This window comes from Peromyscus maniculatus, chromosome 5 (genome assembly GCF_049852395.1).
Source record: "Peromyscus maniculatus bairdii isolate BWxNUB_F1_BW_parent chromosome 5, HU_Pman_BW_mat_3.1, whole genome shotgun sequence".
In the NCBI taxonomy this organism is placed as follows: domain Eukaryota; kingdom Metazoa; phylum Chordata; class Mammalia; order Rodentia; family Cricetidae; genus Peromyscus; species Peromyscus maniculatus.
In genome coordinates this window covers 45,964,675-45,990,834 of record NC_134856.1, presented here as the reverse complement: position 1 = coordinate 45,990,834, position 26,160 = coordinate 45,964,675, and the positions used below count along the sequence as shown (strand labels likewise).

The following is a 26,160-nucleotide window of genomic DNA, read 5'->3' as shown; positions in this document are numbered from 1 at the left end:
TGGCAAAGTGGAAGCATGGGTCTTCTGTGGACAGCAGGAAGGAGGAAGACTTAGATAGTTGTTACTCAGCTTCTCTGAGCTCACAGGTTTTCACCCCAGGCTTTGAATCTTGAGTCCTATTCATAAATAGAATGATAGAGATTTGGTTAAAGCTACCTTTATCAGCAGCAACAGGGCCAGTGACTATGGGAACAGAATTCCCAACAGGTTGTGGCCTGACTAGACAGGCCATTGCTAGAGAAACAGGTCAGTAACAGCATAGTTGCAATTGATGGCTGAGATAACAGTAGGTTAAGCCACAACCACTGTGCCAAAGTTAAAACAACATTTGGCACCCCATGTTGGATGCCAAATGTAGTAGGCTTTCTTGGGCCTCCAGACCTCAGATTATGACACAGAGACTTATTGTTGATTATTAATGCTCACACTTAGCTTAGGCTTGTTTCTAGCTAACTTTTTTTAAAATTTAAATTAACCCATTTCTATTATATATGCTTCCCTGAGGCTCTTTTACACCATCTACCTACATTCCATCATGTTTTCCTGCTTTTTCCATGTCTGGCTAGCTGGCTCCCCTTTTTTCTCTGCTCACCAGCCCTGCCTATACCTCTTCTGCTTAGATATGACCATTCAGCTTTTTATTAGACCTATCAGGTGCCTTAGGCAGGCAAGATGAAACAGCAACACATCTTTACATAGTTAAACAAATGCAGCACAAACAAAAGAAACACACCTTTACATAATTAAACAAATATAGCATAAACAAATGCAACACTTCTTTACATAGTTAAATAATTATTCTGCAACACAAATGCAACACACCTTTACATAGCTAAACAAATATTCTACTGCTCAGCAGGCACTGGGTATACACACAAGTTTTTGAATTGGAAAATAAAGTACTTTGAATGTAAAAATAAGTGAACATGAAAACATAAAGTTAAATAAACGATAATCAAATGATCAGACCTTCCAAGGGGCTCACCAAGTGGCTTTACCTGAATTAATAAGTAAGAAGAGTTTTCCTCTTCTTAGCTCCAATGTGATATGATCTCCAGCAGGCCCTGCCCTGTGAAGTAGGATCCCATCACTCTCCATGGTTTTAAATTTCAAAGAAATGATATCTCTTATTGGACTCAAGGAATTTTGATCAAATCTGTAGAGAAGGGAACTTTTTCCATCAAGATCAATTACCACTGACCCTGGAGACAAAGAGAGTGAAAGTCATCATTCTGTGGATAAATATGGTTTGCACTGAAGCATGTTAACTACTGTGCTGTGTGTGTGTGTGTGTGTGTGTGTGTGTGTGTGTGTGTGTGTGTCTGTCTGTCTGTCTGTCTGACTGACTGTCTATCTGTCTGTCTGTAATATCAGACCAACAAATGTCTAATTCTATCAAAACCCAAAATTGATTCAATTCCATCAGGATCTTTTTAACTCCTCACAAAATTCATGATTTAGAAATATACTTTAAACTCATGCCTCAAATTTTCTTATGTTACTAAAGGTTAGTCTTATTTTACAAAAGAGAAAATCAGAAAATGATTATAATTATATATATATATATATTATCACTTTATAATACATATTTAAAAATCAATAGTTTAATAGTGGTCTTAGACTGTTAAAATTTATTTTGGGGGGAAGCTCAGAAAAAAATGGTTTGGATATCTTAAAATTCTTCCATGCATGTGCCTTACCTATCAAAGATAGCATCCATTCATACACACTCACACACACACACACACACACACACACACACACACACACACACACACAAAGGTGTGTGTGTGCGTGTACTCTAGAGTTATAAACTACCACTTCAAGCGCACATTAAATTGGCCTTGTGCTCTGTCTTATTATATTATTTTCATGACTAAGTGATAATATTTAAAGACAAGGCCTTTTTCTGCCTTTTCAAGGGCATCATTGGAAAGACATTAGCCTAATGATATTGTAAGGTTTATGCTACTGCATTTATGTCATACTTTGACACCAACTTGTTTTTTCAGTTTCCTGACAGTGTCTTACCTACTCATTGTCAAGCTCACTCTTATTCAGTTCATCTTCAAAAGGATGTCATGTTACACTGGTAACATAATAGTACCTCTGTCAAAATCAGTTGCACCCCAAAAAAGACACAAAATGAGACCAATAATACTCAGAAATCCTCACTGTATTTTCTATGTTCCACAAGTCAAAGATTTTTCTAAGGCTCGAATTACCACCCGAGAGTACATTTATATCATAAATGAAGAGGTTGGAGGAACCCAATAAAATAAGAAGCTGCTTTTCAACGGGGTAAGCTGCCTCCTTTCAGTCAACAGCATGGCACTGAAGCTTACTCATCGTATTTCCTTTGATGAAATTATTATAGTTACTTCTATGCCCAAATATGTATTGATCCAGACTACCCACAACCCCCTAGAAACTGTTAATCACCCCCACCAACCCTAAATGTTTTCACTATTCTATGAAGCTTGCTGCTGAAGACTCAGGGGTCTGATTGTTTTTTACATCTTGTTAATATGCTTATAAAGAATTCATTTGCCAAGTACACATGAATAAACATCAGATTCCTTAGAAAGAATAATGTTAGCTGAACAATCATTCCTTGTTATATAGTTGAATGGATGTGTATGGTTAAAACATAACTCTTTGTCAAACACAAATGATGTTTTCTACCATTATTAGATAGCAATAAATTAAGAAAAATTTCAGCCAGATAGACTTTAAATGCTGACACATTTGGAGCAATGCAGTTATCTCTGAGTTATCCCTGAGTTAATGTATTGCTTAGAGGCAACTATCAGAGTAATGATTTTATTATAGATAAAGACTATTTTTGGAATTAGCTACCAAGAGATTTTTCCCCCATAAAAACAGCCCATGTTGCTTTAGCCTACTATTTCTTTCTTTTTCCCTCTTTTTCACTATTGTTATTATTACATTATAATGGTTGTATCCATCTTCCATGGCACCTCAAGCTTTGGGCCCTGGAATATTTCCATCAGCAAAATAAGGTAGTGGGGAAAAAAATCTTGGACAATTGATGCCTAAAGCAATGGCGTAATGTTTTATCCCTCAAACCGAAGCCACTTGCCATTTTCTCTGGTTCTTACCTACTTTCGACCTCACAAGTACATGGCCATGCATGTCAATGAAGTCCTTTACTATAAACACACTCAGTCTACCATGTCTGAGTTATTGTGTGCTAAATATGCTAGGTAGGAAATGCTCAAGATAAGCATGCCCACAGTGAGCTTAGACACAAAGAAGATGAACAGATACATCCATAAAACCATTACAGACTGTAACAGACATTCTGGTGAAGAAGACAGGACCAGCTGGCTAAGATACTGAGAAAGAGCTTGCTCAGGTGTCAGACCTAGAAGTCTGAGTCTCAGGCAGGTCCTCATATGTAACCAGGCCTCTCTCTACAGTTTCAAGCCCATATAGTCTCCTCATAATCTAGATTATGCTTGTGGCATTTGATTTCAAAAAGCCTAGATATTCTTCCAATATGTTCGTGTTCACTATCTCGAATAAAAATCTAGGGATTGTCAAGAAACTACTATGATAGGAGATAATTTAATGCTCTGAAGTAGGAGGTAGAGTCCTTTCAACTAAGGGGCCTCTGAGGGAAAAAAGTATAGAAATATTGATAACAATCACGTCACACATTCCACATGTATGTAAGCAATGCCTTTCAGAAGTGAGGAAAGGACAGGAAGTAGTCAGATATGATCCCTGACATTTCATATTGACATTATGCTAATTTACAACATTCACCTTTTTATTATTACATTTACAGTTATTGATGAAAACATCTGACATGTGAAATATAGTTTTGACCCATCAGCACAAAGCACTGTATTGTGACATAAAACACCCTGGTTAGTTTTGGTTTTTTATTTTGTTGTGTTTTGTTTTGTTTTGTTTTTGTCAACTTGATACAAGCTAAAGCTGTGTGAGCAGAGAGAACCACAGGTGCAAAAGTGCCTGCCTAAGATTGACGGCAGCAAGCCTGTGAGATTTGCTCCTAATTAGCCATCAGTGTGGCTTGCTCAGTGTGTGTCCCTATGCATCCCAGAACCACCTACCCTGGCGTGTATAAGAATACAGACCAAGCAAGGCACAGAGAACAAGCCAGAAAGCCAAATTCCTCTGTGGCCGCTGCTTCAGTTTCTGTCTCTAAGTTCCTGCCCTAACTACTTTGAAGATGGACTGTGTGTGATGTCGGGGAATGAGTGAAATCAACCCTTTCCTCCTTGAGTTACTTTTGGTCACCGTATTCTATTACAACAGAAACCCTAACAAATGCATAAAAAAAAACAAATGATAGAAATATCTGTAACTGTCTTCTCTAACCCATACCCTCCCTGTCAAGAAAGACCCTTCTGATTTCATAGGGTCCCCTGAATTAACCAGATAATCCCCCAGTTATTGTACCTTCAAAGCAGCTTTGCTCTGTAAGGTACCACAATGTCCTTACATTGAGGTTTTAGGGACTAAGATTTGTGTCACCATGATAAAATACTTAACTGATATGAAGTATAAGAGGAGAGATTTGTTTTGGGGCTTGGGTTCAGAAGGTCTCTAGCACAGCAGGGAAGGCAGAATCTGTGACACCCAAGGATGAGGTGGAACTCTTTACATCATAGGGAGCCAGGACACAGAGAGGGCAAGCAAAATGGGCCCATATGAAACCTTCAAAGGCATGGACCTGTGAATGACTTCTGCCAGCCAGGCCCCACCGTCTAAAATTTCCACAGCCCTCCATAAATACTGCCAGCAGCAGGGGGACACGTGCTCAGATACAAGCCCTGGGGGACATCTCATATTCAAACAATAATAGTGGGGGAGTTGTTTTCTGTCTCATAGCAAATTACTTAACCTCTTTGTCTTGCTTCTTCATGCATGAAATGAGAGTAACAGTATATTCTCCACAGGTTTGTTGTATGAGTGTTTATCCACATAGTAACAAGTAATCAATGAACACTCATTGCTGCTAATGCTGACCTATTAGTTATTATTAGAATATTGAGCAGGAAAAGAGGTGCTCAAAATAATTAAATACTTGGGTTGATTTCTGATTCTTTAAAACATAATGAATTTCTGAAGAACATATGCATGCATATACACACACAAATACACATAAATGCACACACATATATACACACATGCATGTGTACACACAGGCACATACACACACTTATACATGCACATACACAAGTGCACATACCACACATGCACATACATACACAAGCACACACATGCTCATACACACACACCCATACATGCACATGCACATATACACACATAGGAAGACACACACACACATACACACACACACACACACACACACACACACACACACACACACACACACAGTGCTCCTCAGTATCAATGTCTTTGCCAGGTAATGCAGAGAGAATGATTTGAGGCAGCTGTGAGTTCTGTGGCTCTTTGTCTGTCAGCTCCTGCTTGAGCTGACACACCATAGCAGTTGTTGGTGACCTGAATCCTCCTCAGTGAATACCACCATCTGGAATCTGCTTATTTAAAGCAAGAATTGAGGGAAGAGGAGACTCAGAAAGACTGTAGGCCTGGACCAATTCTCCTTTTGACTCCATATATACTCTGCTTTACTTATATGATGCAGAAATGTAATCTTCCGTGGAACGGAAGCTCTCCAATAGAAAATATACAAATGTTCTTCAGGAAGCTGTGTTGGGAGGAATGTTCCTGAAATGGGCATTCTGCCCTCCTTCCTTCAGCACATATTTATGGATAGCTCTCTATGTGCATAGAGGCAGATGAAGTATTGCATGAAAACAAAGCACATTCTTTTATATTTTTCAAAGCTCCTATCATCTATGGGAAGACACACGTCCCTAAGATGCGATTATTCATGCCTTTGTTTGGAGCTTTGCTTCTGGATCAGGGCAATGTCCCCAATGCTGCCTAAGATGCACAAGAGCTGACCTGCACTAGCCCCCAAGAAGGATATCAGCTGAGCTGCAGAAATGCTGTACCTCCTTGAGCAGCAGACACTGTCTCCACCTGTACATACTTCATGCTCAAACCCACTTATCATTTTGATATATTCTCCTGCAGGTGACTCTTCCTACCCAACCCCTGCATCCAGTCCTGCTCCAAAAGTTTGAGTATTCTTGAATTTCAAAGGGTTGTCACTTTTTAAAGCAATATTCTCCCCCACCCCAAGTAGATTACCAACAAAGACATCCAAGACGGTGACTTCTTAAATTGAGCTCTGTGGACCAGCCATAATAAAAAACAAGCTGGATAAACGAGATGGCTCAGTAGATAGAGGTTCTTGCTCTGCAAACTCAGATGACCTACATTTAGTCTACAGGCCCCCTACAGGAAAAGAACTGACTCCTGCAAGTTGACCTTTGTCCATGAGCATGCCACAGCATGCCTGAGCATACAGAGAAAGATACTAAGTAATTTTTTTTGTAAATAAACAAGGCTAAGAAATTTGTTTCTTGGGTATTCCATAAACATTCAACATCTTGAGCTCTGTCAGGTTGCCACTGAATTAGAAGGTGTGGACTCCTAACTTGAGACCTGGGAATACAGGATCCCCCATGAGGCTGACTTAGATGACAATATCAAGCAGAACTGACTGGAAGAATGTGTAGGTTACAGAGACCTATTTTCTGAAATCAAATCACCTCATTGCCTACTGAATTGTACTGGGGAAAATGAATACGCTTTATTTATTTATACTACCATTGGTTCTTGGAGAAAGTTTCAGAGGTATGAGAGATTTTTCCCCGAAAGATACTTCAGGACAAATTGATTCTGCAAGTTTCACTATGAATCATAGCATTATTGATGAGGACAGATGACTAAAAAACTTAAAAGAGGAAAAATTGGAGTAGAAAATGCGTGAACTGGAAAATCATTCCTCCAATAAGAGAAAATTAATTTTATTTAAAGGTCATGGAAGTATTCTTCTTGAAAAAGATAATTAAATCTGTTCATTTGGGGAGAATTACACCCCAAAATATAAATTGAATAAGAACTTTTCTTTAGGGGTTAGAGAAACGGCTCAGCAGTTAAGAGTTCTTGCAAAAGACCTTGTTTTGAATCATTGAACCCAGGACAGTCTGCTCACAACTAAGTACAGTTTCAGGGGGATCTAACACCTCCCTGTCTCCTCCACCAGCACCAGCACTCAGCTGTGCATATACTCAAATACACATGCATGCAAACAGTTCTATCCTTAAAGATCAAAGAGTAAAATTATTATAGACCTTCCATGAACTAGAGAAAGGGGCTACAGGCCCAAATCTTCTTGGCTAAAAGTGAAGTAAGCATTTAACAGCAATCATACTGTTTATTTGAGAATTATTACCCATGAATTACTAAAGTAAGCAATAAATAAAATGGAGTCACTGTTAAACTATTATATAGTGAGATATTCAAGCAGCAGGGTGATGGATAGGCACTTGAGACCTGCATTACTGAATCAGGTTGGAGACCAAGCACTCAAGAAATCAACAGGAAATGGGTTATACTATTTTTGCATAGAAGCCTAAAAGAACCCAGGATGATTTAAGGGACTCCTCATTTTAAAACAACTCAAATGAATACCATGAAACGGAAGGAGGAATAGAAGCAAGCTCTACACAGAACCACAAAGAACAGAGACTCTCCTGCCATGGCTGTGAATAGATGGAGGTAAAGTCAGCAATAGGCTGTGGGGCCGTCCGTGACTCCTGCACTTAAATATCAATCTGAACTAATTTTCTGGGTAGCTGAAACCCTTAGCACCTGCTCTGGCAAGGGCTTTTCAGTGAGTCGTGGGAAGATACAAGTTATATTTCAGTCTCTGGTTTTATTGGTGACCTCTGTGGTGTGGTCAAAGTCACCTAAATACTTGGTTTCCTTATTTGGAAGATGAAGAGGTTAAATTTCATGTTTCATGTTACCAAGGGGCTATGGAGATCAAATGGAAGTACCACAGGGTCCCAACGCTGATGACAGTAATACCATTTTGACAGGAATATCTACAAGCGTTCATTCACCTTGAAGATGTCTCTTTCCTTTAATATACTGTTACATTTTGAATGTAATGAATTTGTGCTTTTATGTATTAACTTATTGTTTAACTTATATCAAAATATTTTAATTGAATTTATTTATTTATTTTTCATACTGACCACAGTTTCCCCTCCCTACTCCCATTCGCTTTCCCCACTTCCCCTCTGCCTCCCGCAACCACTCCTCCTCTGCTTCTGTCCCAAAAGAGGCAAGCCTACCATGGGTATCATCAAAGCTAAGACTAAGCACATACATGGAGAGGACATAGGTTGGTACCATGTAGACTCCCTGATTGTCACTTCAGACTCTGTGAGCTCCTATGAGCCCAGGCTAGTTGTTCATATAGCAAAGTATTTTTAAAGATTTATTTTTAATTATGTGTAGGTATCTGTGTTAGGTTTGTGCACATGTGTGCAGTGTCCTCGAAGACCAGCGAGGGCATCAGTGAGGGCATCCCCTGGAACTGGAATTATAGGCAACTGTGTGCCTCCTGATATGGGTGCAGGGAAGGGAACTTGGCCCTTCTGAAAGAGCAGTACATGTTCTAACCACTGAGTCATCTCTCTAGTACCTATATAAAAACAGTTTTCATGCATCTATTTATCAATTGTTATTCCACATGAACTATGCCACATGCCACCATAGAAGCCACTATTTCAGCAATGGATCACATCCTGTCCTCAAAAGTCCTCCAATCCTAAGGAACAGACACTAATCTATTTACCGAGCCCAGAAGAACTTTCAAATTGTAAAGATAGAGGAAAGAAAAGAACAGAGTCACAGAAAAGCCTGGAGTGGATGTATTTAAATTAGATCTGCTATTGTGATGTTGTACTGAATAGGTGAACACATATATAAATGGATGTCAGGCAAGGAAATGAAAGGCAGTGAGTGAGTGCTGTTGGGAGGATGGAAAAGGCTGAAGGGATGACGTTGAAGAAGAAAATGGAAATACCCCACAGGAAGTGCCATTTCCAGTGGGTCCCATGGCCATGGGAAGACCTATTTCCAGGTTTCTGTATTTTGTTTTCCTACTTCCTCTGAAGAATTTACCACTGAACCTCGGGTATGGCCATCACTTCTCAATCGTGTCACTAAGGTCTTCTGGTTCAAAGTTAATACGTGTAACAATTCCCTGTAACGGGCAGGACTTGAACTCCAAGGGCAGCCTTCCCAACACTACATGGGTGCCACAAGTCTAGAACTGTCCTCTTCAACTCCTGCTTTCTCCTGAGTATTTCACTTAGGCACACAGTGTTCAAGAATCAGCCAAAGATGGAGGGGGCGGGTGCTGGGGGAAGCATGCAAAAGCTGGAGCTCTCTGTTGATAATCTTCTTTTAAATATTCCCTTCTCAATTTCTAGCCTCTCCAAGGACTTGAAACTCTGACCTCTGTCTCCTAAGTCTGGAATGACAGGGAAACCTTCTGCTTGTCATTAGAAAATGCCAGCTGACTGAATCTCCTAGAGTGTGCTTCTTGGCTTTATAGAATCAAATGCTTCCAAGTTTCTACCTGCTTTGAAATGGATTTCAGAACTCTGAGGCAGTTTATAAAAATATCTACCTAGTATATTTACTTGTTATGGGTAGCAAGTTAACCCAATTAAAGCTATTCTGACTCAACATACCAAAAAGGAAAGTCATTAATCTTTTTCTGAACATTTGTAGTTACTGTAATCCATTCATTTATCCAAGGTTACCAAGTGAGCATATTTTCAATACTACTATTTATTTATATTATTTCCTAGTTAAAAGGAAAAACGAAACACTCTTTTCTGTTATATTTGATTACCTCATATCATAGACTATGATAAAAGACATATTAGAGGTTATGAAAGAAATGTAACTTTCACTTCTTTTATTGATTTTAAAAATAAGAATCTGGAACCTTAACACCTCTCCTATGTGACCAATGGGGCTGTTAAAAATTATAGTCATGGGACCAGTGAGATAGCTCGGTGGGTAAAGGGCTTCGCTGCCAAGTCTGATGACCTAAATTCAATTAATGGGACCCACATTGTGGAAGGAGGAAACTACCTCCCACAAATTGTTCTCTCTCTCTCTCTCTCTCTCTCTCTCTCTCTCTCTCTCTCTCTCTCTCTCTCTCTCTCTCTCTCTCACACACACACACACACACACACACACACACACGCGCGCGCACACACACGCACACACACACACACACACGCACACACACACGCACACACACACGCACACACACACACACACAAATGTAGGATTTATATAGGCATGGCTAGTAAGATAGTTCAACTATTAAAATTCTTTAAAATTCATTGTGCTCTTGGTGAAACTCCACATTTGTTTCCCAGGACCCATATCCAGCAGCTAACAACCACCTGTAACTACATTCCAAGAGTTCCCACTCCCTCTTCTGCCCTCCATGGATGCTTCACTCACATGCACATTGAAACACACACATACACACACACACACACATAATTTTCAAAACTCAAAATAATCTTAAAAAAATAAGTATTATCATGAACCCCTTAATTTAAATATACTTGATATGTTTTGAATAATTATAGATTCTTTTTATTCATACTAAATGCTTCTGTTGTGGGATGGTATGAGTCTTCTCAATTGCTTCTGAATTCTTTGATGCAGTTCTGATGGATTTTCACAGTTTTCCTTTATCTCTTTCTAGTATTATAATGCTAATGTGTGTGGCAGTATTAGTAGGACACTATTTACCAAGCAAAAATATTAGAACTATCCAAAGCTATACCAAGAATGAGAGAATTTGTCTGCTGAATTTTGCACTGACTGGAAGCTATGTTCCTTTTAAACTTTGACACAAAGTAGGATCCTTCAGCTATGTCTGGCAGAATTAATAGTCAGACAAGGAGCTGTGTCTAAGCTGGTCGAACTTTCAGCACTTACCATAAGAAACTTGTTCAATAAACATGTATTTAATTCAATTACAACTTTCCCTTTTCATAAATAAACTGCTTTTAATTTCTTGTCCTAACTAGACACATCACAGAAGAGATCAGAGTCCTTTAAACAGAAAATTACTACCATGCTCTCTTTGAGTATTATGGTGGTTTAAGTAAAAATGTCCCCCACTGGCCCATAAATTTGAATGTTTAGTTGTCAGGGAGTGGCATTATTTGAGAAAGATGAGAAGGTATGGCCTTTTTGGAGAAAATGTGTCACTGGGGGTGAGTTTCAAAGGCCCACACTAGGCCCAGTATAGATCTCTTTGCCTGAGGATCAGGATGTAGCTCTCAGCTACTGCTACAGCACCATGCATGCTCCCATGCTGCCATGATGATCATGAACTAACCCTCTGAAACTGTAAGCAAGCCCACAATTAAAATCTTTCTATTATGAGAGTTGCCTTGGTCATGGTGTCTCTTCACAGCAATAGAACACTGGCTAAGACAAATATTATCTTCACATTGGTAAATATCTGTTTTGTCAGGAGTCTTTATTATACTGCCTATGTTTTCTAAGGTGAAATCTACTGAAGATATTATTATACTCTGGATCTTAAGTGTTTTCTAAAGGTGTGTGCAGTCACGGCTTGCCTCTTGATATTAGAAAATGATGAAAACAGTAAGAAATACAGCCTAATAGTCTTCTAGTCTTTCAGCATGCCTCAAAAGGCACTGTGGACACTTGATCTCCTTCTTTTCTCTCTTTTATTCATGTTCCAACTATGAGATGAACATGCTTTGCCACATGCTATTACAAGAAAGCTCTGCTTTACTCCAAGCTCCAAATCAACAAGCCAATAGATCATGAGTCATAACTCTAAAGGAGCCAGAGCAAGCCTTTCCACTTCTTGAACTGATGATCTCAAGTGTCTATTACAATATTGGAAAGCTAGCTCACAGTGTATAATTCTAGTCTTCAGTTTTTGGGGCATTGCTAAATGCACATTTCTATTTTTTTAAGTTAGCATGAGCTTTGTAATGATTGACTTATGTTCCCTTCAATAAATAAAGCCCATAATTTTCTCTTACGTAGTCAATATTTAAGCAATTAAACACCATAATTCAGTACTTTTCTACATTCATTCTCATCAAGTCTTCTCATTGACTTCTCCCTGTGCCCTATTCCTGATTGTCAGGAGTTGAACATGCTGCTTGGCTGATGGGGGAAGCCTCCCGAGGCTCACCGAAATGCCCCCATTCACTCATCCATCTATCCAGAAGATTGGTGTCAGAAAGGAAATTGTTGTGCACCAGTACAATGAGGACACACTGTGGAGAAGAAAGGCTGTTTTGTGACAGTTGAAAACAGCTCTTGGTCTGAAAGTGGGGTATCAGGAAAGTAGAGAGAAACTGTTACTTGCTGAGGAAAGAGAACGAGTAATGTAATTATCTAGGAGGAAGAAGGAAGGCCGAGTACGGAGCAATTGCTATAGGCATCATGCAAAGCCCCTAGGGCTAGAAAAATTGTGAAATTGTGGCATGTCACAGCAACTGAAATTAATTCAGTATGGCTAAATAGTTGGATATTTTATTCTGTAGCAGAGCAAAAAAAATAGCTACAAAATAAGGAAGTAAGGATGCTTGCTCAAGATTACAGAGAAGGAATTTCAAGTGCAGACTAAGGAAATTTTCCCGTGCAATCCATTCACAATTATGAACGCTACATCCTGTGATTTAATCTACACTCCCTAAGGGTGTGTCAGCTATATTCCCTTTCTCCCAGTTATTTTCCCAACCCCACCTTTGTTTGCACCCTAGTACTTGTCTTTGAAACACAAAGTATCCCCTCATGCAAGCATCGAAGACTTTATTTTCTTTTCCTTCCTGTCTTTCATCACTCATGTCCTTCCATCCATCTCTTCTCTGGATCTATAACTGTGTTCACAACTGCAGGGGCCAACATATCCAAAATTTATACTTTCCCTTTGATGCCATAAAATTTAGCTTCTGCTTCACTCATTACTCAGGAGACAACTTCGGGTTTACTGACACTAAAGAAGAGCAGGCTCTTAGATACGAATTTTCTGCACACCTGGCATCCCTTTAGAATCAGTTGTTGCTCTAACGTGTTGGGGCAGAGGGCAATAAAATTACATGTGGGTCTCACAATAGTCATTTTACCCAAAATGATCACAGGACAGCTTGAGTCTGTAACTTTAGAAGGCACATGTATTACACAATATTGGAAGAAGCTGGCATAAAAATGTGAAAAATAGGGCTCATTGGGTAAAAGTGCTTGCTGCCAAGCCCAACAACCTGAGTTTAAGCCTTGGGACCTATGTGGAAGAGAGAACTGACTCCTGAAAGTTGTCCTCTGACCTCCACATGTGCACAATAGTGCACACACACACACACACACACATACACACACACATACACACACACTATGATAAAATATATTAATTATATGAATTAATTAAATGTATGAAGGGTCTGCTCTCATTGTAGAGAAGCATTCCAATTTTTCAAGATACAAGTAGTTGTTGAAACTTAGCACTTCGTTATTTTATTTGCAGTGACACAGGGGGGAACACTTTTTGATTTACTAAGAAGTAAATTTATGTATGTTTCAGTTCTATAGTGTCAACCTAAAGACTTGGAGTGGCTCCATATTTCACAGGCACTTAAACTCAATGAGTCAACAAGAGGATTAATTATCCCTCTGTTCTCTTCCACAGCTATTCATTCTCTGGTGCGCTGTTCCAGTCAATGATACCCCTTCCAGTTTTCCAGATGCAATGACTCAGTATCCTGTCACACTGTGACCAAGCTCTGATGCTTCAGTATCCTCAGTAGACTCCTGACTCTGACCTTCTCCCCATTTGTGGATTGCTGCTCCAGTGTAATATACCAGTTGTCCTACACAGATAACATCAAAAGCCTCCAATTCTGCTTCTATGTACATATTTAACCCTTCAAGCTGTAACCTTCATTTCAGTCTGAGTCACCATTCACAAATGCAAACTCATCCTTTAGCCTAAGGAAAGATGCCTCCTATGAGGGGCTGGCACTTCCCATATCAACTGACTTAATTAAAACAACCTCCCCTCAGATATGCCCACAGTCCAGCTCAATATAGACAACTTATTCACTGAAACTGTCTTCATGGGAGATTCTAAGTTTTATCAAGTTGACAATTAAAGCTAATCATTCCACAATCCATCAACTCTCCTTCCTGTATTTGCCTGAGTGGAATCATTTCTTCTATCTGGGATCTCCTCCAAGCTTACTGTGTGAAAATACATCTTGATTTCAAAACATACTGTTATTAACCTCTATTATTAACTTCAATCTTTGTCCCTCGTATTTATAAGCTATAGCATTTCACAAGCCACAGTACTTTTCTTTGATGAGTACAATATATTTTAACATTGCACTGTCTATCTTACTTAATAAAATATATATTATTTTAGAATGTCTCTTTATTGACATTCTATAGAATTTCTCTATACCCAATATATAGTAAAGTTCTCTCCAAGAAAAATGTCAGTATATACTTATTTGTGAATAAATGCAGGATACAAGTTAATTAAGAAGAGCGCTAATTTTGGAAAGTGATGTCATTCATTTTAGATCTTGGTCTAACATGTGCTGTCTGATCTTGGACAAAGTTCCTAATTTGTCTGTGGTCCACTTTCTTCCATGTCAGATGTAAGGCACTTTGATGTTTACTGATCTTGAATGAATAGCACAGACAAAGCCTGCCCAGGAACTTTGTTTTGTGAGTGTGCTTGGGAAGAAGCAATCAGAAGAGGCTTGCTTCACTGGGTATGAATGTGCATCCCATGACTGTTATCCAGGAGGGAGACCTTGCCCTCACCCCAAATACCATTGCTTCCTATTTATAGATGTTGTAGGAGAATGTCCTCCTATGTCTAGAGAAAATGCAGTCTGATCTTGTCTACACCACTCAAAAAAAAGTGGCAAACAAAATCAAAGAACTGGTTGCTTATGCTGAAAATATCCAGGATTCATAAGTGGGAAAAGCCAATGGTTCCAATTATTTCTGTGCCCAGTGACTGAAAGCAAGTCTATGGCTCATTAGGTAAAAAATTCTGCTTGTCTCCTTCTATTCCTGTATAAAATGGTGATATTCATGTATATACTTCTATGTGCTGTTCAAACTAAATGAGAAAATACCTATAAATAATGCTCTTTGGTTCATAATAACTGTTCAATACTTGTTGGCTTTATGATATCATGTGCAATCAATTAATACTCATGCAAGGATGATGGAATAAATAGTTTGAGAATGTGAATGTGATGATTATTCAATTGAGAGATTAAAATTAATATGATCCAGCCCATTCCTCAACATCACGTACATCCAAGCCAATTTTACGTTGATTTCTGGCTCTCTAGAAGAATACCTTTCCATTAAACTTATTACTTTGTGTCTTTTAATAATTTAAAACTATGTATCTATCATTTTACACTGGCTCTTGTCATACCATTTTACTCTGTGTAGTTGAGCTTAAAATCTACTACTACTGAAATCATGGGTCAGTGAGAAAAGAAAACTGATTGGCAGGTGGGGAACGTGCTTTTCCTCAAAGTATCAAATGTAATCACAACAAAATGAGTATTTCAAAGCGTTATGGGCCTAGGACAGTAGGGAAACACTTAGGTTATCCTGAGTCACATGGCACCAAAAAGAACAGTATTACAAGCAATAATTAGGTGTCAGCAAAATAGCATTGAATTTACAGGCAAAACTCCAAAGTTATCAAGTATTGAAAGTGGGCAGATTGCTTCATTTCGCCAAGACTCAGTTTACCCTGGGAAATGTAAGAATTATTTAGAATGTCTCTAAAAAATGATCCATGTCACAGTGTATCCACAATCAATGTCAGTTCTTACTCTGCTGTGGAAAATATTTTTGCAAAATGAACACTCCATAGAGAATACAATTGTCAATACAAAATAGTCTCATATCTGTTCCCTTGTTTATCCACCACGCATGCATGAGTTTAGTTAACCTCCAGCATCTAAAGACATAGGCTAGTGGTATGGACCCATAGTAGAGCAATTGTCTAGTGCATATCAGGTGCTGTAATAATAATAATAATGATAGAAATAAGACTATTTGTCCAAGTTCTGGCTTCTACAACTTGATTAGGGTAGGCTATTTTTCAAAGGGTGATTTTTTTTCCAGGTCTGAAAATAATGAAATGAGAAACAAACATACCAAGAGCAGCTAAGCTGTACTGTGGAAGCCAAGAAAGCCACCAGTCCAGCTGGGCAGATGGTAAGAAGAAGGCTACCCTGGAACTCAGCTGTGTGGTCCAGCAGCTGCAGGGAGCAAGAGCTTGAGTCCCAGTCTCTAGGAGACTTGGCTGCAAACCCAGCTTTGCCACTTCCTGTCTGTGCAGCCTGAGCAAGTCAGTCATCCCAAGCTTTAGTTCTCCTTTATGAAATGGAAAATAGAGGCACTATCTTATCATAATTACCTGGGTCCCTTTGAGATGTCATGAATGTCTTTATACAGTGTCTGTAAGAAGCACTCAATAAATTGGATAACTCAGTTCAGATTCCCAGCACCCACAAGAAAAGCCAGCCACAATGCCATATGCCTATAGTTCTAACACTCAGAAGGCAGACATGGAAGAATCTATGGGCTCCCTACAAAAGCAGTCTAGAGGAATCAGTGAACTCCAGGTTCAGTGAAAGACTGGCCTCAAAAAAAAAAGAGTGATTGAGAAAGAGCCCTGGTACCAACCTCTGGCCTCCACACATGCACCCACACATACATAAGCATACACAAAAACACATACACATGTTCCACATACACACAAAGAAACACCCAGTGCATATAGTAAGCACTCAGGCAAGTTCTTCTATTTTTAGAATTAGAAATACTAATGCTATTAATATTGGTATTGGTGTGGTTGCTAATTGAATTACTGTCCCATCAGACATCATTATAATTGTTATAGGGGCCTGAAGGAAAAAAATGTTGATTGATGATGGCATTGGATACTAGGAACATCATTAAAATATACCAGGAGCTCTAGGCAGTCTATACAATATGATCTCTTGGCCTGGCCCAGTTTTTAAAACTTCATCAATGGTCTGGAGAGATGGCCTACCAACTAAGAGTACAAACTGCTCTTCCAGAGAAACCGAGTTCTGTCCCCAGAACCCACATTAGTCAGTTCACAGCTGCCTGTACCTCAGGCTCTAGGGAACCTGATGCCCTCTTCTGACCTCCATGGGCACCTGCACACATGTACACATACCTACACATAGACACACAATTAAAGTAACTATAAAAATCTTCAACGACTTCATCAAGTCATCTGACTTCTTTAATGACCTTTGTTTTTCTTTTCTGTTGGGAAAGGGAGGCAGAACCTAACCAGGATAGTATCCTAAAGTGATAGACGACATATGAAATAAGAAAACTTTGGTGGCTAAATAATTAGTAAATACATGTTTGCTTGAGGGATGATGATGCAGTAAAATTGAACAGTCCTGAGTTCTTATTCTGGAGTTTCCCATGTATTAATGGTAAGACATTGGGTCGATGTCTGAATCTTCTGAAACCTCAGATTGTTTGTCTGATTACTGTAGACCATGTTAACCAACTCACTGCTCCATCATAACAGAGCCCCTACCAGGGCAGTATGGCTTGAGGTGGACTATCAATAACTCTTAGGTCCCTTCCCCACAAGAACATGTAATAAAATGCCTCATTAGGGGGAGACAGTGAAATCTGTGGTTTCTGCCTTTTTTTAATGTGAAGATATTTCAAACACATTTTATATTCTGGCAGAGGTCTTGGTTGTCTCTTTTAATTTATGCTGAGGGCATGGCACATTTAAAAATGAATTCCTTGGCATATTATTTTAGTCTAGAGAGAAAAATACTCAGCTTTCATAACAGCTGGCTGGTCATACTAGATGGACTGTTGTCTCTTTTCTTAACATCAGGGTACTGACATGAAGCTTTAAGTAACCCACTGAGGGAGATGCAATTGAATACTCAGACCTACTTAATAATGATAGTTTTATAAGAAATGGGTACACACACACAAACACACACACACACACACACACACACACACACACACACACACACACACACCGATGCTTTTGCAAAACCATAAACTGCTTTGTGCAATGCCTATAAAGAAGGACTTAAGGGGCTGGAGAGGTAGCTCAGTTGACGTCTCTAGCACCCACATAAAAAGAGAGGCCCAATGGTACCAGCCTTGTAATCCCAGCACTGGGGGTGGGTTGGGATGGGGAATAAAGACAAGCCTATCCCTGAATCACACTGGTCAGCCAACAGCAGAAGCAATGAGCTCCAGATCAGTGAGAGATAAGATAAAGAGCAATCTCTCTCTCTCTCTCTCTCTCTCTCTCTCTCTCTCTCTCTCTCTCTCTCTCTCTCTCTCTCTATCTCTCTATCTCTCTATCTCTATCTCTCTCTCTCACGCGCACGTGCACACACACACATGCACAAGCACACAATGGGAAGAGAGAAAGCATACACACACTTCATCTCTGAGTTAGATGTTAAAGTTAAATGCTCCTGTAAATATTGGCATGTGTGGTCACATGAATGGCTTCCCACTAAAATCATTCCTGGCTGCCGTCTCTTTTCATACCTACAAAGTTGATTTATTTCAGTGTGCAGTGTGGCTTTTCAAGCACCTTCTTTGATATCTGTTTCAATGTGCTGGGTAAACAAAACACTTACGGTATGCACACCCGAACACCTCAATTCGCATTCCAATTCTGCCCTTGGGGTTCCATTCTAGAGGGATGAAGCGCAGAAACCTGGCTTTGATTGAAGGCTGGAGTCTATAGTACACAACGCTGTCTGCATTCGAGTTTCCAGCAAAACCCTGGAAGAAAAGGGAAAGAAGGAACTCAGGGTATCTGGAGACTGCCAGTGTCGCCTGTAATGACTATCTGTGTGCACACCCAGCCTTTACCTTTTCTCCTGTGAAAAGTGCCACTTTAAGGAAATCAGATGAACGGTTTTGGGTTTTGTCTCTCCATCCACAGAAGTGACTGTTACCTACTTTTCTTTGTATTAGAGAAGTTTTAAATTACATCATACCCATTAAATCAGCTTTCAACTATGATACCCTCAATAAAAATTGCTTCTGCAAAACACAGATTAAATGTAAAAGCGTGCGTGCCTGCGGCTGCCAGCACTGCAAACAGCATGGAAAAGCCGAGAAAATAATCTCTCAGTATTGAAAAACTATTACCTGATTCAGCAAAGAAATTGCTCACCTGCTTCAGCTATTGCACTTTCTCAGCTCCCTCATTAGCATAAACAAAAGCCTCCCCCAAGTAGGAACCAGGCTCCCTCTCCCAGCTGCTCAGCTTCATCAGCACACTGCCTCATACACGTCCAGAGCTGTAAAGAGGAACTGGAAGCGATGAGAATTTGGAAAGACCTGTGATTAGACTTACAGACTCTGGCCCCGGAAAACTAGAGAGACCTTTGGAATGATGCTAAGCCAGCACAGTCAAATTGCAGATGAGGAAATTAAAGGTCAAAAAGGTGGGAAAAAAATCTCTGGCGTCTGCAAAACCATTACACTGAGTGAGCCCGTGCTGGTTCCTTCCACAGTATTAGGGCTCATTCGCCAATGTAGAGCTTGCCCGCAAACATACACAGAACTCAATGTCTTAGCCACTTCTTAAAACATTTTTAAAGACTTACTTATTTTTTTATTTTATGTGTATGCATGTATGCAAGCCATGTACATGTCTGGTGCCTGGGAAGAGCAGAAGAGGAAACTGAATCCTCTGAAACTGGAATTACCATTGTGAGATTCCATATGGGTGCTGGGAACCATAGACGGGGACATCTGCAAGAGTAGCAAGTACTCTTAAATTCTAAGTCCTATCTTCGGCCTGGGCCATTTTTATCTTCCCTAACATGGGACTTCACATATGGAGAAATCAGCATGAAAGAGAAGTTGTTTACATTTCATCTTTATTTCTTCTCCACCTGTCTCCTCCAACACTCCTTACCTTCTCCTTCATTCTCCTCCTACTTATTTTTTAACACTGTCACACTTGGTTTATGTGGGAAAGACATAGGAATGATGCTGTTTCAGATGCATGCTCATGATGACTGGCCTTCCTAATGTCAATCAATAAAGGACCAGGTACAAATGCTAAGATGCAGGCAGCTGGTTCCATGATTACTACTTGGTACTAGTACTTACCAAAATAATTTCTGATTCATTATAAAGAGAGTATTGCATGTTTAAAAATCAACTTAATTTGGTTCCCTTAGCAATCATTTCATATCCTCCTGCTTCGTCAGTATCCCATTCACCCAGTTTTCAGGCTGCCATGCTGTGATCATTTCCACAGATGTACAGATTAGCTACCTGCAAATTAAATCTGAAATCTGGGTACTGTGGTCTTCAATCTTCACCATCTAGTTGACTGTCTTTGGAACCCAGGAACGAAAAAAATTGGGGGGGTTCTTCTATGACAGGGTTTCCGAAAAGTAGGATTGACCCAGAATATGGGTGATACCTCCAGTGGACTGGGATCCTTGACTGAATAAAAACAGGAAATGGGAAAAGCAAGCTGCTCATTCGTCCGTCTTTGCTTCCTGACCAAGGCTCTGGCTGCCATGGCTTCCCCTCTATGATGGAGTTACTCTCAAATCATAAACCAAAAGTAAACTCTTCCCCTCACTTAATTCTTGATGGGTATTTGGTCACAACTGTAAGAAAAGCAACTAACATAGCGTGTCTTACCATCCCTCCTAGACCACCCAGTTCCACAAAGCATGCTCTCATCAGAACTATCATCAAAGCCTGTTCTTGGACCTTCCATTCTTCTCTTTCCTGCCTCCATTCACACCCCCACTTGTGGAGACCCACAGAGGTTTCCTAGTGAGAACTTACTCAGGGTCAGAGACTCTTGGCTTGCTTTACCCAGCAGGGCTGCGTAACGGGGTGGTTTGATCATGGGCGAGTTTACCAGGTGTTTGGAAGGTTCTACACTTGGCTGTACAGTGTGCTTCAACCTTGCAAGGGGGAGCTCTTTTGCCTCTTCCCTTAGCAAAAAAAAAAAAAAAGCCCTTTTCAATAAAGGATGGGGCTAGTGGGTATTGAACCAGGCCCTCCCAAAGCTATCCTGTGCTTCTGTCTTTCTTCTTGTGGTCTAGGTCATTTCCTAATTCCTCTCTCCTCCACCTAAGAACCCTTCAAAAGGTGGGAACTGGACTCCCACCCCCACTCTCAATGCTTTCCCCAGTGATCAGTCAGTAATATTTGGACAGAATTACAGTACCTCCTCACCCTGCTTTCTTTACCTCTCAGACAAAGCCCAAACTCCTCAACAAGTGTGACAACCACAACTGGGATGTAGCCCCATGGAGTCTCCTTGCAAAGGCCTGACTCAATCTTGGTTAAGGCCTTCGCATGGCAGGCAACTGTGTACAGCTACTTCCTCTCGTCAAGTCTTGTCTATCTATACAGCATCCACCTGAGACAGAATGTCTCTTGGTCACAGCTTCCAAGGTCTCCCACATCGGATCTTCCATTTTACTTTCTTCCTGTTTCTCATCATTTGCAGGAGGGAGGGTCTTCCCCTGCTTACTAATTTTCGGTTTTATTTATCTTACCCTATTAGCAGGAGTAGAGTACTCCACTAAAGAAAGCATGGACTTTAACTAGCCTGCAGCTACAACAGTGAAATCCCTGACTGGCTCAAAGTGGCTCTCAGCAAGACACCTGGACATTTATATCTGAGGACAACCAGGCTTGAAAACAAAATTAAACAAAGGTCACCAGGCTTCTCAATTACTGGACCTCTCAGAGTACGGCCAAACCTAACAAGACCATGTGCTATGTCGCTTATGACATGGAATGATCCAGCATGTCTCAGACGTACTAGATCACAGAAATGTTCTTCCCTCACTCATCATCGTCCTAGTAGGTTACAGCTGTTGTTTTGAAGAGACCCTGCCTGGGCTGGTGCTGTCTCCCAGAACGTAAGTAGAACACAGTTTAACCCCACAATCCTTGGACTCTGACTGTCAAGCTGTTTTAGAAAGTTCCACCATTTCCTGTTTCATTGGTCAAAATATTTCACTAAGGATTAGGAAAGATTATCACACTAGCAAAAGCCCCATTCTCCCTTATCTCTACACTACAGTGGTTTCCATTTCTGTGCAGGTCATGAGCACCTGCCTGAAAATTGGATGCCCATGTAGTCTAATTTTTCTTTTAGGATGGTCAAGGCAGGGCACATGAACTACTTGTTAAAATTTTCAGTGCAGACCCCCAGGCATTGGTGGGTGTGTGTGTGTGTGTGTGTGTGTGTGTGTGTGTGTGTGTGTGTGTATGGGGGGGTAGTAAGTGCATGTGTCTGTGTCTGTGTGAGTATGCATATGCATGTGCACACATGTATATGCACATGTCACACAGACACTAGGCATTGGTATATGTGTGTATGTGAACATATGTATATGCATCTGTTATGATGACCCTGTATATGAACACATGTATATGGAAGTATCATGAAGACTCTGGGCATTGGTATGTATATGCACACCCATATATTCATAAGTTATGCATACCCTAGGTACATATACATTTACACACTGGTGTGCACAGATGCATGTGCATCTGAACAAGCTTTCAAGGTAATGTGCAGCCAGGGCTGAGAGCCTGGTTTCCAGATACCAGATTCTACGTGCTGTCTATCAGCTTATCTCATACCTTTGATTCTAGTTCCTGGGTGCCACTGGCAGACTAATGTAATCTGTAATTATAATCCCTTTCCAAGTGAACAGGTGGATGGTTAATTAGATGACCTTCCAAAAGATATCACATTTCCCCCCAAAATTAATAGAATTTCACACATTCAGAGAGATGCACTACAAGGACTGCAGGTTCTTAAGGGACTAGAGAAAAAGATTCTCCTATTGACAGTGATAACAGATGGGTAAACGGCATGGGAACTTATGTGGATGGCAGTGTTTGGTTTTTTTACCTGATTCACTTATAGGTTATTTAAATTTTTAAACAGAGTGTAAATATAAGATATATAATTTACATACATAATACAAATATCTTCAGTTCTCTTACAAAATTGTAATATTGAAGATAGTACAACCTGGGCTTTTTAAGTAAGCTGTCATTCTTTCTATAATTCTTTTTAAAATTAAGACATTGCTATAGGAAGTATAGGCAATGGAGTGGCTGGTGGAAGCATTATTTAGAACACTCGGACACCTTAAAAATCTTTCCACTGCAAAGTCATTTGGAAAAATATAGCATTACTATTTCTCTCATCAAAAACAGACTGACAGTATTTGCTTTCTGTTGCCCGATCTGTTTACCTTTTTTAAATCCCCAAATAACCAAGATTCAGTTTTAGATTCAATGCTTACAGAGGAAGTTTTCAGAACATCTGTGAAGGTGCAGGATTGATCCTGCATTACAGTATTACAGTAAAGGAAAGTTTCGAGGCCCATTTTCAGGTGTTAAATGCATCTTCTTTGCCTAGGAGACACTCTTCAATCTGTATGGAAAAAAACCCGTCTATTTGTATACCATCAAAATTCCATATTAAAGAAAAAGAAATTTCTTTGTTGGTTTGTTTTCTTCTTTGAGAAGGACTGGAGCTCACTATGTAGCCAAGGCTGGCCTCAAACTCAGTATCCTCCCGCCTCAGCCTCCAAGTACTTGGATCTAGGTACCAGAAAGAAATACTTGAATTTAAATGTCTTTTTCTCTCTCTTTTCCTTTTTTTTAATTCTTGAGATTGTATTTTAGTTACATTTCTCCTTTCTCTTTACTTCTTCTTCAAAAAAAAATGTGTTACCTGAACAAATTTATTCTGTCCTTTCAAGAGTTTGGTTTGTAGTCAGACTCCATGAGGTGCACTTTAGAAATTCAGGAAGTTCCTTTTCCCACCTCACAGGTGAGAGCTATGGGAGGGGCCAGAGTCTCCATTTCAAATGCATGCTTTTGTGATCAGAATATGAAATGTCTCCTTCAGGCTCCTGGTTTGAACACTTGTTCCCTAGTCCACCTGTTCCATATAGTAAAAGGTTTTAGAGATGGGGACTCTGTGGGGGAAGTGATTATTCAGAGGCTTGTGGACCTTCAAGTCTACAGCACAGTCCTGCCTCAGCCATGTCTCTCTTTCTGATCAGTTGAGATGTGAGCAAGCAGATGCCACTGGCTTCCTCTGCCACAGAACTGCCTGGAGCCATAGCTTCCCCTGATTACAACCACGTCCCTCAACCCATAAGCCAAATCAAATCTCCCCCCTTGAGTTAGTTACCTTGTCAGGCGTTTGGTAACAGTGAAAAGAAAAGCAGTTAATGTTTTTGCCAAGCTAAATCTCAGACTGCAGTCTCCGACCCTCTTAGTACAGAGAGAAGTCCTGCTCTTTCCCCCTCTCTATTTTATCTCACAAGTTTTTCCGAGAACAAAAAGAATGTAGAAGGGTCTAGGAGGGTTAAGAAGAATAATAAGTGATGTCTATTCCACTGGGCTCTACTCACAAACTAGCATAAGCCCAGGAAATTAACCAAGTCTGTTTTGGAGGCTTTGTGTTCACTCAGGGCCTGCTCCCCAGGAGGGAATTCATGCCCAGTTCTGTAAGTCAGAGGCACTAAGGGAGAACCTCCTGCTATTTTTTTTCCTAAATGGTCATGATGTCAAACTGTCTTCTAAATGCTCCTGTTTGTATCCCTAGATTGGTGCCGCACTCAGCCTTCATCAGAGAAGGTTCTCATTATAGTGCTCATCAGTTAATACAGAAACCAATAACTGGCCAAAATGCCTCGACTATGCAATGCTTAAGTGATTGTCTCTAAATGCCATATCTAGACCACCTACCCAAAAGCTCAGGGAGTGTTTTGAAATATTAAACAGAAAGAATGCTCGAGCCAGAAGAAAGAGGAATACACAGCAAAAATACATCCTCTGGATACAACACGTTCATCATTCCTGAACTCTATTGCAGCTGTGCTGTCCTGCACAGCAGGTATACAAGGTGCTGCCCATCAAGAATTCATCATGGATGGGGGAAGTGCCTGAGGCTCCACCCCTCCCTCAGGGAATATTAGAAGTTAATAGTTGCTGGGAGAGGGGTTGTCATTTTCTTCAGTGTTGTAGCCACCGACAAGTTGCCTATACTCCAGTAAGTAACACCCTGCCCAGGCCCACCCAGGCAACTCTAGACTCAGTGGGTCACACTGGCAGAAAGAAGACTGGAAAGCAGGGCAAGGGCTTGTTGGGGAAAAGAAATGTTTCAGTGGAAGAGCAAAAGGGATAAGAGGGGCAAATAAGGATGAAAGTGACTAAAATCCATTATGTACATATAGGAAACTATCAAAGAATTTTTAAAGTATCTTTCCCATCATTCTGGTTCTAGACCCTAAAAAGTCCAAGGTCAAGACTAGCAGATTCACTGTCAGTGAGGGGCACTTCCTCACTCGTAGACTCCTACCTTTCTGCTCACATTCTAGAAAAGACAAAGGACCTCCCATGGCACCCAAGTGCCTTTCATAAAAGCACTGATTCCACTGCCATGAACACCCTAGACCTAATCACTTCCCAACAGGCCCTTCCCACTGAATGCCACTGCCTTAAAGATTAGGATTTCAACATGCAAAGCTTGGTGAAGGCAAGCATCCAGATTACAGCACGAAGCAACTGTGTTCTGCATTATCAATTTAAATGTCTTCAGCATGAAAATTTGTCACTCAGGGTAGGACACAGCTGAAGCATTTTATGCAGCTTTAATATTGGTGACAACCCTGAGAAGTAGTTATTTTTGTACCCACTTTACAACTGAGGAAAATGAAAATTATAGAGGTTAGGCATCCAGAGTCACACAGCTAGGAAGTGCCTAAGTAAGAATTTAATTCCAGGCTGCTCTGACTCCAAAGCTCATAATTTAGCGAAGTCATCAAAAGGCTTCACTCTAGCAGAACGGGGACGCCAAACACCTACCCTGGAGGAAGTGGGATCTATTTTCTAAAGTGTTTTCCTCTTTCTCATGTTCATATTTGAAATATTTCATACATCTGAGAATAATGCCACTTAGATTATGGCTGTGCTGGGACTCAGCTCTAGCCACTGAATGGCATAGAACAGAATAAGAGTCTA

General features: G+C 40.2%; 1 protein-coding gene across 2 annotated transcripts in view; it reads right to left on the bottom strand.

Moving 5' to 3' along the window:
* Cntnap4 (contactin associated protein family member 4) overlaps positions 1-26,160 on the bottom strand; it is a 282,485-nt gene that overhangs the window by 111,126 nt on the left and 145,199 nt on the right. Inside the window, exons 4-5 of one of the 2 annotated variants that reach the window (XM_006974070.4) lie at positions 18,744-18,891; positions 999-1,202 (exon numbers count right to left, since the gene is read on the bottom strand). In XM_006974070.4, the coding sequence (XP_006974132.1) occupies positions 999-1,202; positions 18,744-18,891 (352 nt within the window). Of the gene's footprint in view, positions 1-998; positions 1,203-18,743; positions 18,892-26,160 lie in introns of those variants that run through there. The other variant, XM_042277745.2, reaches the window with a different exon arrangement.